Source organism: Crinia signifera, chromosome 5 (genome assembly GCF_055691185.1).
Source record: "Crinia signifera chromosome 5, ASM5569118v1, whole genome shotgun sequence".
Lineage (NCBI taxonomy): Eukaryota > Metazoa > Chordata > Amphibia > Anura > Myobatrachidae > Crinia > Crinia signifera.
In genome coordinates this window covers 289,321,607-289,339,870 of record NC_139221.1, presented here as the reverse complement: position 1 = coordinate 289,339,870, position 18,264 = coordinate 289,321,607, and the positions used below count along the sequence as shown (strand labels likewise).

The following is an 18,264-nucleotide window of genomic DNA, read 5'->3' as shown; positions in this document are numbered from 1 at the left end:
TATTTAGATATTCATCTGTTTGCCAACATATAATATAATTCAAAATGACAATAATGTCACTGTTTTTCTAGTTGGCGGTGCTCCCATGAGTCATAGTAATAGTTATATACAAAAGCAGAGAAAAAAGATGACTCTTTTTGGGGCACGCTTTCTATTTTATTAATAATTATGATATTTATTTTGTGAGTATTATCGCGATATCTAGGTACTATGGGTGCCAGTTATTGGGACAGACTATGCAATGGGACACTTGATCACGTCAAGAAAGGATAAAAAAAGGATAAAAAATGTATCAGTTTGGGATGCTTAATGTATCCCAATATTTCTGGATTATTACAATCCGTTGAGACATCAAATGCTCCCCACTGAGTTTTATATTCAAGTGAATCAATCATGTGACTCAATAATGTGAAGAGTGAATTTCAGAATACAAATAAATATATTTTTTTGGTTTTTCTTATGCAATTAAAACTATGGCGAAATATTTTACATCACTTAGTCGTGACTGCTGGGGTATTTAGCTCATCATCATATGTTAATACAGTAGTGCGAATAATTCCTAGTATCCGGACTGAATTATTTTAGAGGGAAGAAGAAAGGCTCGCTGCCTGGTGCCCCCAGTGGTCCTTTGACTCAGCCGTGTGGCACTTATGGACAGTGAACGGAACTGAGGGATATCCACTATGTGTGGTCAAGGCTAGGCAAGTGAAGGAAGGTATGGGGATCTGCTGTCGCTGCCAGTATTCAGTGGCGCCCCTGTTGGTTTCCCAGCGCAAGGGTTCACCCTCTGAAACCGACAGTGATGAGAGTCCCCTAGCGGTGGAGAGAAAGACACAGCAATAATAATATACACTTGATTTATCTCTTGTGTACTAGCTAAGTAATCTTAGCTTGACTATAGTATGTTGCCCCTCTAAATCTCTCACATCCGTTCCTATAGCAGTCCTGTTGAAGGAATATAACTATAATTAGTGGCTAGTTGCCTTGATGCCTCCAATCAAGCATTTAAGAGAATACAGCCAAATCTTTTTTCACATTACTGTTATGCTCAACTTAATAAAGTCATGAGATATTACATAAATAGGTTTTGTATCTGTATGCAACTTAGCCTTAGATGATCAATCCAGCTTCCTCTCTCCGAGTATAGGGTTAGGAATCCGCCTGGCTATTTTCTCCCCATATGCAGCAAGTCACCATATGTAGCGTGGAACGCGCGTTTCGCCCTAAACGAAGGGGCTTGTTCACCCACGTAATCTGTCCCCAGCTGTTCTGTCTTTTATAGCGCTGTATTTAGCACTCCATTCTGAGAGCCGGAAGTGACGTTCCGGGATGTTTCACTGAGTGGCGTCTGTTCATTGGGACGCCCGGCTGTCCATCACTGAATCTGTGCGGCATCATAGACTTGGTTATATGTGTGGGACCGTCTATCCCGTCTCTTATTGGTAGCTGTGTTTCTAAACGTATTGACGTATACCTCCAGTGATTCCTCTAACGCTAGTTGCCTGGTAACGTATAAACAAACCTGTGTTTCTACAGCATCCAATGCAATTCTCTATTGCCTAGGACATGCCAGGTAGTGTATATACTTTTGGGATATTGTCCTCCCTATGGTATTTATACCTCCTATAACTCCGTAAGTTTGACACTCTTTCATTATTTTATCCACATGAGGCATTTATGCCTATGGTTATTTTTATTCTAATGAGCTACCTCACTACATAATTTCTTGTATTGGGTTATTTTTAGACAGTATGATTTCCTTATTTAACTAGAAAAAGGAAAACGGAAAAAGGTCCCAGTTTATCAAAATTATTATATTGTGATAGTCTATCTATATGGTACAAAAATTACCTTGAGTTCCTAATTTGAAGTGCATATTGAAGTGATATTGATATTGGACACGTGATAATTTATAATAAAACTTAATTTTGTGTTTGTGTGCCTTGTGATCTGTATATTGTTAATCAACATCTTGATAGTTGAATAGGGTGTCTGATTGATTTTATGTCTCAGTGAAACAACAAAAAATTTTTGTATATTACTTCCGAAGAAAGGGGGCGTGAAAAAACACTGCAAACTGGGTAACGGTAAAGGTGTAACACACTTTTAAATATGCAAGAAAACATGCATTGAGGAACATTCAGATTGGGTTCAGTAGGCAGAAATGCTGTCAAAGAGAAACACATAGAAGTGCTATCATTCTAACTCATTACACTCGTTGTTACCACTAAAAATGCAGAAACCATTTAACTTTGGCCATAAATGACAAAATAGCCCACATGATTCTCTGTAAAGGGATTTGACTTACTTTCTCATCACTACGCACATGCTGCAACTTACACCTGTACCAGCACTTGTCTGCTGAAAACATTCCAGCATAAACCTGTAAATTAAACATAGGATGAATTCAAATCACTCTTAATATTTAGATGCAATATATGTGGTGGCCTTCAGTGGAGTAAAGCCATATACAAACTGGGTGATTTTTCTAAGCCATCTTGTCTACATGGTCAAAATTGCTTAAAAGCTTTGCCTGAATCGCCCTGTGTGTACACAGCAGGCAATAGCGATGCGCAGCCCCCAGCGTCAATATCACTACGCCAAATAGGCACAGCAGGCAAAAATATTTTGACTAGACACTGGAGCGTCTATTGGGCTGTATACGCGGGCTGCTGCTGGCTTATCTCCGGCAGCGACATCGCGATTTTGAGCAAGCCAAATCGCCTAGTCAAAATCGTGTGTAAGTGTTCAGGCTTTTTATTACAGCTACAGTTCACTAATTGTAAACAAATATTGGTCAGCAGCACCTTTTTTCTGCTTTATCTTTGTTTCAGTTTCCTAAGATTGTGGGACACACTTATTTGCAACTGCTGCTATTAACAGATAGTAAAAGGATTGAAGTGATGTTTAATAGAATAAGTGGAGGTACAGCATAAAGGCAAGACAGACCAGTTTGCCCTTGAGAGCCCCCCGGGAGGCTGCTTATAATTTGGCACTAATTATACATGCAATAAGTCACATGCGAATAATTGCATGTATATCCCCGGGGAGCTGGCAGCGACGGGCAGGGGGTCCGTGTGGCGCAGAACGGGGTCCCTGTAGTGGCTGGGAACTAAGTAGCGCTATTTTGTTGGGCGGTGGTGCAGGAAGCGCAGCTGAATTTGAAAACATTTTGAAAAGACTGGCCGGACACTGATGAATCTCAGCCAATCAGCGTCCGGACAAAGTTTTCAAATTCAGCAGCGCTTCTCGCGACGACACCTGGCAAATAGAGCTACTTAGTTCCCAGTCACCGCACGGACCACTGCCCAGACCCCGGTGCTACACATAGGTGTGCGACAGCGGTGCTTCACCGCTGTCACACACATACGGATCAGACCAACACATCGTGGGTGCTAAAAAGCACCCGCGATGTGTCACTGATGGGTTGGATCCGACAGATTGAACCTGCAGCAGGTTCAATCTGTAGGGTCTGACCTGGTGCGCATGGGACCACGCATAAGGTTGGATAAAATTTAAATGACATACGATTTGGGCCCATTTCTCGGCCGGATCCTTTCAGATCTGGCAAAATCGTCCCAAATCGGACAAGTGTATGGGCACCTTAAGAATGGTAGAGCAAGAAGGAGTAACCAAAATAAAACAATCTTTTAGTAATTGGAAGGCGGCGGCCTGGTGAGTAATCTTATCTAAATAGAGTGCTTAAAGGTCGTGTACCTTCTCAAGATCAGGCGTTCCAAAAACAGTATTCATGGTAGGGCAGACACTGGCCAAAGATTCAGTCATCTTCGAGATGTCATGGATTCTTTTCATCGACTGCAAGTAGAAGAACATATTCTGAATTTGCGCAAGAACATATCCTTAAAACCAAACTTGTTTTGTGTTCGGGTATAAATAAATTCCTAATTATAACAGAATGTTAATAGAAAAAGGATGCATCGCAAGTGTGGGTGACAGATACTTTTAAACCAATGAAATATAGAAGAGTCATATATACACGCCTCCTGACGAAGTCCTATGACGAAACGCGTTGGGGTGTGGTCATCTGACGTACTGGATCTGCATCCGCTTGTCCATCTCGTGGTCTTTGGAGAAAGCCACTGCTGTCACCTTTGTACAGGGTCCATTGGAGTGAGAACCTGGTCCCTTGTGCCGTGGAGGGGTGATTAGCCCACATGCCGTTTGTCCCTTTCTTACATGTATGTGAGCTTATACGCTTTTTTAGTAAACTGTTTTATACTTTTCTCACGTATGCGCTCCTTCTCATTTTTATATATATATATATATATATATATATATATATATATATATATATATATATATATATATATATATATATATTATTGATTAAAAAAAAAAAACATACTGTATCACTAACACACAAATAACCAGATATACTATATGGACATAGTATTAAGCTACACCTGCTAAAGATTGAATTCAGATGTTTCTATGGCCGAGCAGCTGCATTCATGCCTCACATTACAAAGCCCAATGCAACGCATTCGATATAGTGGTGTCAAGCACACCAACTGGACTGTGGAGCAGTGGAAATGGGTTCTGTGAAGTGAGTGGGATCATGCTTCTCTGTGGTTAGTCTGGGTTTGGCAGATGCCGGGAGAACTTTACCTGGCTGACTGTATTATGCCAACTGTGATGTTTGGTAGAGGAGGGATAACGATATGGGGCTGTTTTCTGGGTTTTTGGGCTAGGCCCCTTAAATGTCCTGAACTTTCAGAGGAAAGTAGACCATCTTATGAGCGAAGGAGGCTGGATTTTGAGTAATTCTGAGGTAAATGTATGAAGCTTGGAGAAGTGATATCTATCCCCATAAAGAACTTTATGTGCAAGGTGATAATACAACAGTCAATCAGCTCTAGTGTTCCCGCTAGGCTGTTTTAGCGGGGCGCTGCGCCCTGCCCGATTTTTAAAGGGCAAAATGCGCCCTGCCCCTCTCACAGCGCCCCGCTAAAAAAGCCTCACGGGGAAGCCCAGCGCCCGATTCTTCCCAGGCAGCACAGTGGCTTCGGAGGGGCCGGGCCCGCCCCCTTTCATGACGGTGGTGGTCGGGCCCGCCCCCTTTGATGATGGCGGCGGGCCGGGCACGCCCCTTTCATGACGTCGGCGGGCCGGACACGCCCTTTCATGACGTCGGCGGGCCCGGGCACGCCCCTTTCATGACGTCGGCGGGCCCGGGCACGCCCCTTTCATGACGTCGGCGTGCCCAGACCGCCCCCCTGCCCGCTGTCACTCCTAGAGTGAACACTACAGCTCCAATATGTAAATTGACAGTTAGGAGCTAATTGGCTGGTGCATTATCACCTTGCACATAACGTTCTTTATGGGGATAGATAAACACTTTTCCAAGCTTCATACATGTACCCTTCATTATCCAGCAGTGGCTTTCCAGGGTGGAGACCACTATCTGTAGATGCTGAAGAAGACACTGTGAAGATGTGGCGCTTGGAGCAGAGCTGTGTAGCCAAGCATCAGTTAAGAAAATAGGGACGTTACTCCCATACAAGGTTAACAAACTTGAAACAGACGGTGCCTGATTTCGTAAAAAGAGGAGTGCCATGTCTTTAAAGACTCTGGGGGGCATGTACAGACCAGAAGGCCTGTAATTTAAAAGACATATAACCAAAACAGAGGAACGGAAGGTGCTTCCATATCAGATCATGAAGATAAGCTTCCATTATTGCTATGGATGTGACAAACTCCACACCGTCCATGGCGCTGATGACTAAGTGTAGAAACTCTTGAATCCATGTGAAAAACAGATAGTGATTCAACTTCTTTAAGTTCATGAACAGCAGGAAGGACCCACCTGGCTTGCATACCAGACAAGAAAGGTTGGAATAATAACCTAACCCTTGCTGATGGAATGGAACTAGAAGAATCACTCTGGACCAAACTGCAGTGATCATGGCCGCCCCTCTTGAAGGGTTTGTAGGAGTCGCAAAAATCTTTAAGCCATAAGTATGTAACATTGGAATAAAATGTCTCTAACCCAAAGGTCTGAGGCTGTCAGAAGCCCCAACATCTGTCACTAAGTCTGTAAAGTTTCAGCCTCTCTATGAAGCCAGGCAAGGAGGGATCAGGAGGAGATAAACGCCATGAAATATGGCACACTGTTCACGTGTTGCTGTGGCAAAGGTGTATCGTGATTGGACAAATGTCAACATTGCCATTAGCATAACTGGAAACATCGGAGCACCACGTGCCACTGATGTGAGGAGGTGAACGCTGGCTATAAAGGTTCATGAAGACCAACTAACACACTACAGTGGAGCAACTCACTGTCAAAATCAACCAGACGTGTGACTAAAACAGTTCAGTGAACCATGCTGTGTATGGGGCTCCAAATCAAACGGAGGATCACTGTACCTATGCTATTGAAGGTGCATCGTGGCAACGGCTTCAATTTGCACGGCAGTATCTTAATTAGACTACCACTGATTGGGGATGCCTTCTCCAATAAATCATGTTTTCTAATGGACATTGGCGTATCAGGCGAGAAACATCGGACAGCAACCTGCAACCACTGCCGGAAGAACACAAGTTGGTGGCGGTGGCGTTACGGTCTTGGGAATGTTTATGTGACATTCTCTGAGCCCACTCCATGTAGAAGGCACTCTCGACCAATTCGGTTATAAATCCATCCTTGCAGATCACACACCCAAACATGCTAATTGTCTTCCCTGGAGCGGATGGCATCTTTCAGCAAGACAATGTGACATGTCACACAGCTAGAAAAGTCCGACAGTGGTTGGGCGAGCACAACAAAGACTTCCGAATACTTGCCTGGCCCTCTAATTCCCTGGACTAGAAGGCTGATCCATAAACCCACAGTCAACAAATGCTATTACCCCCAACACACATCTATTAGATGAAACCGTGGCCACCGTACCCCATAATGAAGACTTTAATAACCAGGAATGTGGCTGAATTGCATATTACGCAGTTTACGAAAAGGAAATCTCGCAAGCAACAATGCAACATTATTAAGGTGTGTCCACGCTGTCACCATCAGTGAGCACTACCCTTTTAGATTGCTCCATTGACTCTCCCCTGGTGCTCCCTCGGAGCTGCGTGCAGCATAAGGGCAGTGCTCTGCTAAATGGCCATTGGACAGGTCTGTTGGATCTTGGAGATGTCATAAAAGCCGGAGTGTATGGTAATCATCTCAGCTTATACCTACCTACAGAGTATATCAGACCTATACAACGCAACTAAGTTGGGACTTGTAGTTACAGAGTGATCTGTATTTTTCACAACCAGTAGAGGAATCCCCAAAAAAGGTACTTATGACTGAGTGATAACAGCAAATTGAAATGCATTACATACATATTTAAAATCATAAAAAGCCATATGGTTAAATTTTTTAAATTATATAAGTAGTTTTTGTATATTGTTATGATGAATATAAAATATCAATATAATATAATATTATCTGTCTCTTGATCTCTCATTGCCCTGCTATGGGGGGGGGGGGGGGGGGGACGACGACTGAAAAGACGCAAAATGATGAATTAAATACATTTTGGATGACATTTGGGACGATTCAATTGTTTTAATGGGCAACCACCAGTGCAATTCAACTGTTGCCTGTTTGGTCTCCAATTAGCAGCGGGACTTCTCACAGCCTCCAATGATGGTGGGATAAAATGTGCGATACATCTGTGGTTTAGGTGCCCGTTGGGCCTACAAATGAAGTGCTATGATAGACGCCTGATAAAACAATTTAATTGCCCCAGTTTAATTGGGCTAGCAGAAATACTATATGAACAGAACAGGTTGTTGCAAAAAATTCATTCTCAGTTTAAAAAGCACTACAGTAAGAAAGACTACAATACCTGTCCCCAAAATGTTACAGCATCTTCCACGTGAGAAACAAACACCTCTTCAACTAAGTGGGAAAAAGAAAAACATCTTTAACAGTCTCACCAACAAATGCTCAAACTTAAGGCCCATACACACTAGGCGATTTTTGAGATGATATCCACTCAGCCAATGGAGGGCCCCTGATCCCCACTGCCTGGACTGTAACACTTAAGCAACACGTCCTTTAAAGTCTCTTAGCTTGTTCTATTCTACCTAGCCCAGCCTGCCTCTACCCTAATCCTTACTTCCTGACATCCTTTGTATTGTTTCAGCTGTTATTGAACTACACATCCCAGCATGCCCTGCAATAGTTTAAGTATTTGGCCATGCTAAAACTGTAGCAGGGCATGCTGGGATGTGTAGTGCAGCAACAGCTGGAGGGCCTGAAGGTTCCCCATCCTTGAGCTAGATAGAGGTGTGTGCTGGAGGGGGTGTGGATCAGTGGGTCACCAGCAAGTTGTTACAGTCATTAGGTCGACATGCATCTAGGTCGACAAGCAGAAAGGTCGACTTGAGTCTAGGTCAACATGGGTTAGGTCAACAGGGTCATTAGATCGACATGGCGGTTTTTCACTGGTTGTTTTTTTTACCCAAATGTCAACACAGTCGACATGGACACAGGTTAAAGTGCACCGCGTCCCCTCGCATGGCTCGGTACGCTATTTTATTCTGCCACCACTACTGGATGGTAGGGCATGAAATACCGCCTGTCGGCCCAAGTCAGTGAAAAACCCCAGGTCGATCTAATGACCCTGTCGACCTAGACTCACGTCGACCTTCCTGCGTGTCGACCTAATGACTGTCTAACAACTTGCTGGTGACCCAATGACCGTATCCCGCTGGAGGCTGGGGGTAGCCTGCTTATGAGTTTGTAACCAACGGTTCCCCATGCCTGATCTAGCTAGTGCCACCACCTGCATAGCAGGGCAAACAGTAGCGCTGACAGCCAGCAATGGGTTACCCAACCACCTAACTGCTTGCAGGACCATCCGGTTTAGGAGGTATGGAATTCAGCATGCTGAAAAAAAGGTCACAGGCCGGGTGACTCATTTACACTGCCAATGAACCCGGATCCTACCCTGCTCGCTACCTCGGTTGTATTCCCACTTATCTGAAACCAGGTTTTTTTTTACCCTTTTCCATGAATCAACTCAGGTTGATGCGTGTTCATTTCATTTGCAAAACCCCAGATTTTTCAAGGCGGTAGAAAAGGAGAATTTGTGTGTTCTGTTTGCTTAGATCTTGTATAACTTCATACTTATAGAATGTTAAGCAGTTTGCATTTGCTCATTTTAATTCCCTAGGAGTAAACAATAATCATATATTTTTTACCTTTGTTGTACACAGATTCCCCTTCCATGCTGATAATCTAGGTAGAAAAATGACAAGAACATACATATAAAGCACAGGTGTCTCGACCTGCAAGAAATACATAATATCTAGTTATCAACTGTGTCCAACATGTTAACTATAAATAGGTCTCCACACATTATTGCCCAAATAGCCCCTCTCGGATCGTCAAGTTCTGGGCAAGTCTGCTGGTGGCCAAAAATGCATGGCATTGTGATACAGATATGACGCACCAGGATACTGGCTCACCGCCTCAGGAGGGTGAAGGCAGAAATAATGGAAGCCACCACACATGCGCACAATCGGAGAGTGAATAATTCCATCAGTGTCACATGACTTATATCAATCGAAAAAATAAAGAAAATAATCTAACCCTTGGTGTCTGTAAAATAACCTCTTAAATTGTCATTTTTTTTTTTAAATAGATCATTAGTGAATGACACCATATTTCTGCATTAAAACCTTCAAAATAAAATAGATTTTATAGTGCAACCTAAACTAGTCTAGAAATGTTGAGATTTCCTGCTTAGAATTTCCAATATACAGGGTGATTCAAAAGTCCCAGTACACCCTTGTTTTAAAAAAAACTGTGTAGGAAATGGGAAACCTGACTTAAGGTCCATACACACTAAAGGGATATTGGGCTTTATTCAGATCTGAGCTCAGTACAAATTTGTTTGGATAATGGGCAAAACCATGTGCACTGCAGGTGGGGCAGATGTAACATGTATAGAGAGAGTTAGATTTGTGTGAGTTATTTTGTTTCTGTGCAGGGTAAATACTGGCAGCCTTATTTTTACACTGCAGTTTAGATTTCAGTTTCAACACACCACACCCAAATGTAACTCTCTCTATACATGTTACATCTGCCCCACCTGCAGTACACATGGTTTTGCCCATTTTACAAACAAATTTGTACTGCGATCAGATCTGAATAAGGCCCATTATGTTGATACAAGCATTAGGTGGACATGGGCTAGGTTGTCAGAAGGTCGACATGGGCTTTTTCACTTTTTTTTCCTTTAGCCGACATGCAGTGTTTCATGCCCTACCATCCACTAGGGCATGGTGGGAGAGTAAAATAGTGTGCCCGAAGCATGGCGAGCACATCGAGCCATGCGTGGGGATGCAGTGCGCTTTTTTAGTGTCCATGTCGACTGTCGACATTCGGGATAAAAAAAGTGAAAAAAACCCATGCTGACATTTTGACTGTTAACCTTACCCCATGTCAACCTGCAGTGGTCGATTAATGCATGTCAAGCTTCAGTGGTTTACCCTATAACCCATAAAAATATTTACGGAGCTTTTCCATTTCTCCTGCATGCAGAGTGTATGCAGCAATGCTTTAAATACTACACTACATTCCGCCATGTTCTTTTATAGACGTTTGGAACTGGGCAGGATATCAGTCAAAAATCTTTTGGACAAATTAATATACTGTATCTCAACACTGAACTGTTTAAGACATTTTAAGGGCCATAGGATGTATGGTTAAAAAAACTGATTTTTAAGTTTCATTCTCTTGAAGTATCATTTCTTGAAAAAGAACCTGCTGTCAGGTTTGTGTTCCCTGCTAGATGGATTACTTTCAATCCTTCCAGACTATACTCTGCCCCTGTCAATAGAGGTTCTTAACTGCACCTTCATTCATTTAGTGCGCTACTTTCCTGACTAACACAAGACATGACTGCACGATTGCCAAACTGAATCAGGATATTCTTTGCTAGTATCGGAATTGAATGCAGGTTTGCAAGGAATTAGAATGCACATAGCGAATGCTATTGTATGTGGTCACTGGGTAGACAATGTCTAGGTAGACAGACAATGTCTAGGTTGACAGTCACTAATGGTCAACAGTGGCTAGATCAACACCTTGAAGTGTTCGACATACCCAAGGTTGACATTAACAAAGGGTTAAAAGGTGGTTTTTCATACTTTACTATCCAAGTGGACAGAGTGGGAATATAAGTATGCAGGGCGCAGCGAGGCACCGTGCCCAAAGCATGACGAGTGCAGTGAGCCATGTGAGGGGACACAGTACTATACAATAATACCGTGTACATGTCAACAGACACAAAAAAAAAAATGAACTAATGTTAACTTCGTCATTTCGACCATAATCTTGTGTCGACCTTGGGTATGTTGACCATTTCAAGGTGTAGACATAGTCACTGTGGACCATTACATATACAGTGGTGACTTCCATTAGGAACGAGAGGCAGCACTTGGGACTCATGTTTCATTAAGGTCAGTCAAATATTATCAGTTACTACAAAATATTTCCGCTCTAATGTACTGCACAAAATCATGAGTGGAGTAGTGTGTTCCTGCTACCATCCGATACGGGAGAGGCACCGGGGTAATGGAGTTGCACACAGAAAGGGGGCATGACCTGGCAGGGAGGCTTGCTGCAGCCTGGCTGGTATCACGATTAAGGGCGATTCAGCCCCCTCTACATCACCTATGGACACATACTATATAAAAAGAATATAAATACAGGTATAATAAATATTTTGCATTGAAAACCCAGCAGTATAATATGGATTGCATATATATCATCTCTATATGTGTTTCGTGTCTGTGTTGCATCTGAAACACTGCCATCTGTTGGCAGCAAGTGAAACGACTTCTACTAGCTTTCGGAGCATTAGCTTTGAATGGGCATACTAGTATATACACATAAATAAGGCCAACCAATGTACCAAATGACTCCTTTGTAGGCTAAAAAATGTCATAACAGAAAGTTAAAGCATTTTTTGCAGGGACACTGATGGGTTTCAAACTTGCTGAATATGGACGGGGTCCTGCGAAGACAGATTGGAGGTAGGAGCAGATAGAGACTGGATCCCTGGATACAAAAGTACTAAACCAACAAAACAAAAATGCACACGGAAGACCATGAGGAACCCAGCAATCTAAGTGTGTTAATATAACCATGGCAAATAATAGTACGAAGCTAATAAGCCACCTCAGTCTAGAACAGTGTTTTTCAACCACTGTGCCATGGCACACCAGTGTGCCTTGAGCTGCTCCCAAGTGCGCCCCCAGAGATGCCTAAACCAGTTTACAGCCACCACAAGTTCAATGGTTATTTACCGGTCTCTTCCTTTCATGTAAAGGGCCAATGTATTTTAGTTTTGTTACCTGTGGGGACTAGTGTGATTGTTTTTATATGGAGGTGAATAGGTTTGGATTTTTCCTGTGAGGGGCCAATGTGTTTTGACCTGTGGGGTCTCATGGTGTGCCTTGGCAATTTGAAAATCTTATTGAGTGTGCTGCAAGGTAAAAAGGTTGAAAATCACTGGTCTAGAAGATGGTCAACTTTGTAAATCCTATAGAACAAACCAGGAGACAGAGAGAGTATGGACAAAATTCAAAGAAAGAAATCATCAAGTGATGGGCTCACTGTCAAGACCAGTACCACAATCGGTTGATTCATGTGGAATAAAGTCACCACCCTTAGCAAAAAGTCACGTGATTTGTCCAAAGACGCTGGTACTACTGAACTGCCCACACCCTCAGAGTGGAATCTATCCACATTTCATCAGTGTTAAAATGGTCAATGTCTATATTATGAACAGGTCACCAAAATACACCACACCATTACTATAATCTCTATAAAAACCAATGGGCAGTCAAAAAGGCTTAAATGGTAAGATCCTAAATTAATAATGGCTGTGCTGGATTGCGAACCAAAGGATTGAGGATGAGCACATATGCATCTTTTACAATCAAAGACACCATAAACCCTCGGGTTCATGCATGAAATGACAATGGAAAAAATTAATGTGGAAGTTTTGAAGTTTGAGATGAACGTTCCATTAATTCAAATTCATTCACCGACAGTCTGGTTTCGGAACCACAACTTTTTTTCTTGACCTGTCGGTAGGGTTACCACCTTTTTGTTGAGAGATTCCTGGACAGTGACCCGCCCCTTGACAGGCCCCCAGCCCAGTCCCTTGACGGTTTTTGTTTTAACCTTTGCTTCAATTCTTTTCTTGATCTTTCACATGTCCATTACACGTTATGCCACACACATAATGCTCATTAAATGTTACGCCACACACATAATGCCCATGTTATGCTACACATGTAAAGTCCATTACATGTTACGACACACGTAATGCCCATTACGTGACACACTACGGTGCCCATTACACATGGGCTTGACAATTTTTTTTTTTAAATCTATGAGCCAGGATGAAAGTCTAAAAGTCAGACAAACCAAAAACAGGGACAGTGTGCGTCGCAGGCGCACGCCAAAAATTTACACTGTAATGCCACCTACATACCACACACCCATTACATAATATACTGCATGCCATAATGCCCATTACACATGCCAAATGCCCATTACATGTAATGCCACACGTCGCGATGCCCATTACCCATTATGCCACACACCACGATGCCCATTACACATGCCACAATACCCATTACACCAAACACTGTAATGCCCATTACACATTATACCACTAACTCACTCTGCCACACAGCAGCAGCCACAGGGGATAGGAGGGGTGGCACACACAAAGTTGATTGAACCACAGGCACAGCAGGTTGGCTTCAGGTGGCTGCTCGCGCACACAGCGCAATCAGCGTTTGCATCGCTACTCGGCTCACACAGACTGTCTGTCTCAGAGTCAAATGAGACTAGACTAGCCAATAGCTGAGCGAGCGCCGAGCAGCCTATCAGCAACGCAAGCCCGAGCCCCAGCTGAGCTGCAAAAATACAAGAATATTTTACACTGTGCTGTCTGGGTAGTAAGGGTAAAAAAGTTTTGTAACACGATATTAATAATTATCCACGCTGAGTACACTAATACAGTACATACTTATAATATGAAAATATAAATATTTTATAAATAAAAAATGGATGAAAAAGGTAAATAAAAACAATTCAAGGAAGCTACATAAACAGAGATTAGAATTACACTACAAAAATACATTAATTCTCAAATGGTTAAAATGTCACCACAGGCTGAATCCTTCTGTCTGGTAATATGATTACAGTATATGCCCTATATCTATAAAAACACACTTTATGCTGGCGTACCAGCTAAAATGAAGGTTAGTTAGCCCAGAATAATTAAAGATCCAATGAAAAGCCAATATTCAGTCTGTGCTGCGGGGCTTGGCGTTCTGTAGATGTCTCAGAAGTCCCAGGCAGGCTGATCAGCAGCTGCCAAGAGAGGGGCCGTGGCAGTGCGGCTCAGTGAAGGTCCCGTCCCTCTCTCTGTGAGACAGATTTCTGGCTCGGGGAACGGATGTTGCTGCACGGCTGGCGGAAGTAGGGCAGGAGACAGGCTGTGCGGCTGGCGGAAGTGGATTGACAGGCCCGCCCCCCGCAGCATCCTTCCCTACTACTGGCTGTCAGCGCCACGGACCATGCCAGACAGGAGTGCAGACTCACTTACCCAGTCTGGCCAGCAGGTTGCTCCAGGCTCCGCTTCACTCACTTGGAGGAGCTGGTGCTTCCAGCGAGTGTCTGGAATCAGAAGTTGGGGTATGCCAGCAGAGCAGGGTGTGGCAGGTAGTGTGCAGCGGCAGGCAGCAGGTGACCAGAGGCCCAGCCTTGATAAGAGAACGGGGTTCCAGGGAGGTGCCCGGCTGCACTGACAGGCCCCCGCCATCACAGGTGGTGCAGGCAGCTAGAGAGTTAGTAGCCAAAGAGTCAGCGGCATCGCAATATGCCGCTGTCACTGGGCACAGGACGGCTACAGTACTGCTGCCCTCCTGCTCTACTCCCTGTGGGTCACCACCGCGCACACTGCTGCTGATCTCCGGCACCAGGCAGCCAATCCAGACGAAGCAAGTCCCGGAGGACTTTTTTTTTTTTTTAAAGTGAGTCCCTGGTCTTTGATTTGGAACTTGCCAACCCTGAGGGGTCCTCAAACTATTTTGCTCTGGGACCCCATCAGACAATAAAAATAATTACAGGACCCCAGCAAGTGACTGTAGAAGGTCATCACATCACATGTGTAGTCAGCAGACAGCACATACATGGCAGCATTGTGGAGGCACACAGTGACGTGAGGAATCTTAAGTAACAGACAATTCAATGGATTTTTCAGATTCCTTGAATCACTGACTGAAATGAGAAAATTCATCGGCCTGATGGTGAGCAACATGGAGTCGCAACCCCATGCTGAGAAGGTTGGGACCCCATTTGGGGTTAGGATCCACAGTTTGAGAACAGCTGAATTAAAGGGATTCATTCTGACCTAGAAGTTCAAGGCTACAGGCCCTAACTCAGCTGATCCACCCATCAGCGATGCCGAGTGGGCAAAGCCCCGCAATCTAGAAGGAAAGCACTGGCTTTAGCTGCGGGCTATAGCGACGCGTGGGGCCGCGCATTGCCATTGCTGCTGGGCATACACATGGAGAGATCAATGCTCCATTTTTAAATGATCTAGTCAGATCTCTTAGATATGGGGCTGAAATTGCTCCGTGTGTGCCCCTTAACTTTCACAGCAGACTAGTCGATTTAATAGTAACATGACCAGAAACTGTAAACATGGGAAGACGCTTTCAGACATAAGCTGGACCAGGGGTGATTTACGGCTTATGTCTTAAAGGGGTATAATAAACCTGACATCAACTTTGGAATTTGGCACATTTTAGAATCAGCTAAAGACATTTAACAATCTATTTCCAACAATGGCCAGTATTCAATGCTCCCGATTCACCGGGTTTTGGGGGGTGAATCAGGCTGTTTTCACTCCTTGCCACGAATGTTTAAAATTGCCGTCAGGGGTAGCGAATACTCCCGCCACTCTGAGAAGCGCACTCATCTACTGTACAGAGAGCCTAGTGTTCCAGTGAAACTTCTTCACACAATCCCCCCGGCGCCAGAGGATTGTGCCCTCCCATCGCCCCGGGGCCATAGGCCAGTGCCATTCCATCGCCCCCCGGGGCCAGTGCCCTCCCATCGCCCATCAGCGATACCATATCTGCAATTTAGGGAACTGTGCCCTTCCGTCACACAGTTCTATCCAATTAACCTTCTGCCATTTGGGGAAGTGCAGTCACCTGTCCTCCTGTTCAGGAAGGTACATCTTCTTATTGCATTTGGGGCCAGGGCTGCCCCCTCCCATTGCAGATGAGGCCAGGCCACACCAAGCACCTGTGTCCACAAAGCACCTATTGGGACGGTTGAATGCTATGCCATTGTACTCCCAACACACATGGGGCCAGGCCAAACCATGCACCCACCCCGCGCCCGTGAGGCCATGCACTCCCCTCTCACGAGGTGCACACCCACCCATCACACGAGTGGACAGGGGGCCGTGCCCCCACTAATGCACATGGGACCACACCCTCCCAACACATAGAGGGCCAGGACAAACCAACCACCTGTGGGCCCATGGGACACATCCTTCCCATAGCACACATGGCCAGGGGGCCGCGCCTTCCCATCACACGCAGGGCAGGGGGGCTGCGCCCTCCCAACAAACAGGGGCCCACGGGGACCTGCCTTCCCAAATGGTCTAGGGGCAGGGCCCACCCCCCCCACCCGAGGCCATGCCCTTCAAGTATCCATAGATCAAGGGAGTCATGCCCTCCAAGCACCCACGTCCTGCCATCGCCCAGATCCTCGGCCATTATATATACAACGCTCTGCTCCCGGGGTTTTTACAAATATACCACAAATGACGCGGGGCCCCGGGGAGAGGAGCATGGCCGGGGCCTGACTGAGGGAACATGTCAGAGACTCAGCATCACGCTCTACCTACTAATAGAACTCAAACACTACCCCCTCGGTCACGAAGCGACAGCCAGGCCTGACACGATCCCCGCCGCCGCCGCCCAGTGGGAGACGTGACCGCGGGTATCCCGGGGACAAACAGTGCGCGGTGACGGGCGGGGAACTCACACGTCCGTGCGCTGCTGGGGAAACCTCTCCCTTCGCTGTCAGTCACTCCAGGGTCCCTCTGTAGTCTTTCGCCGGTACGCCGCCGTGTTACCGCACACACCAACACGGCCAATGCGTGGCAGGAGGACTCCGCCCACGCGTGCTCCTGCTGTGATAGATGCCGCGAGGCGCATGCTGATGGCGCTATAGAGGCGGTCGCGCTCACCTCATCCTGCACAGTCGCCGCCATTACACGAGCGGCAGCGGGGACGGGGTGTTTTAGGGAGCGGGGATGGGAAGGTAGGAAGGGGGCCGGTGAGTACGGCAAGAAAGGGTGGGGAGGAATGGGGAAGCAGTAATGGTTAGGGACCGGATGAGGGGGCAAAAAGGCGGCATGGCAGGAGATGGTGCACAGCAGCGTGTATGTACAATACCTTGTGGTTCTGGTTTGATCTTATATTGTCTAGCTCAGTGGTCAGCCTCATTACCCCACACAGTGCATGTTTTGCTGGTAACCCAGCAGGTGCACAGGTGTACTAATTACTCAGACACATTTTATAAGGTCCGCAGGTTGAGTTAATTATTTCACTTGTGATTCTGTGAGGAGACCTGCAAAACATGCACTGTGTTGGGTAATGTGGACCGAGTTCCCATACCACTGGTCTAGCTTGACTCTAGATCACAGGTTCTCAAACTCGGTCCTCAGGCCCCCACACAGTGCATGTTTTGCTGGCCTCACAGAATCACAAGTGAAATTATTAGCTCCACCAGTGGATCTTTTCAAATATGTCAATGAGTAATGAGTGCACCTGTGCACCACCTGCCAGGTGACCTAGAAAACGTGAACTAGATAGACAGTCAATAGGTTGCAATGCAATAGGTGAACATAGTCAAAAGGTCATGAAAAAATTTTTGGGGGTCTTTCATACTTTACCATCTACGTGGACTACACTTAAGAACAGTAAAGTGTGCCAAGCACAGCGTTAGACTAATCAGTGCTCCATGTTGGAGTTCGACATTGACACAGAAAATGTGAAAAACTCATAGCAACCTTTATATGTGTCACCCTTATGACCCCGTCAATCTATTGACTGTCTATCTAAACATTACGCCTAATTCAGTACCATTTGATCCTGTACTGACGGTTGGGGGTCTGCGCATGTGCAGACCCCAGC

The 18,264-nt window shown here is 45.1% G+C and overlaps 1 protein-coding gene across 5 annotated transcripts in view; it reads right to left on the bottom strand.

The window, feature by feature from the left end:
• Positions 1-17,589, bottom strand: part of STK31 (serine/threonine kinase 31) — a 111,897-nt gene extending 94,308 nt beyond the window's left edge. For 2 of the 5 annotated variants that reach the window (XM_083189201.1, XM_083189204.1), the window contains exons 1-5: positions 17,524-17,589; positions 9,217-9,253; positions 7,857-7,909; positions 3,718-3,816; positions 2,309-2,383 (exon numbers count right to left, since the gene is read on the bottom strand). In XM_083189201.1, coding sequence (XP_083045327.1) covers positions 2,309-2,383; positions 3,718-3,816; positions 7,857-7,909; positions 9,217-9,253; positions 17,524-17,574 — 315 coding nt within the window. In that variant the 5' untranslated portion in view covers positions 17,575-17,589. Of the gene's footprint in view, positions 1-2,308; positions 2,384-3,717; positions 3,817-7,856; positions 7,910-9,216; positions 9,256-17,110; positions 17,271-17,315; positions 17,404-17,523 lie in introns of those variants that run through there. The other 3 variants (XM_083189202.1, XM_083189205.1, XM_083189206.1) reach the window with 3 other exon arrangements.
• Positions 17,590-18,264: the final 675 nt, after the last annotated feature.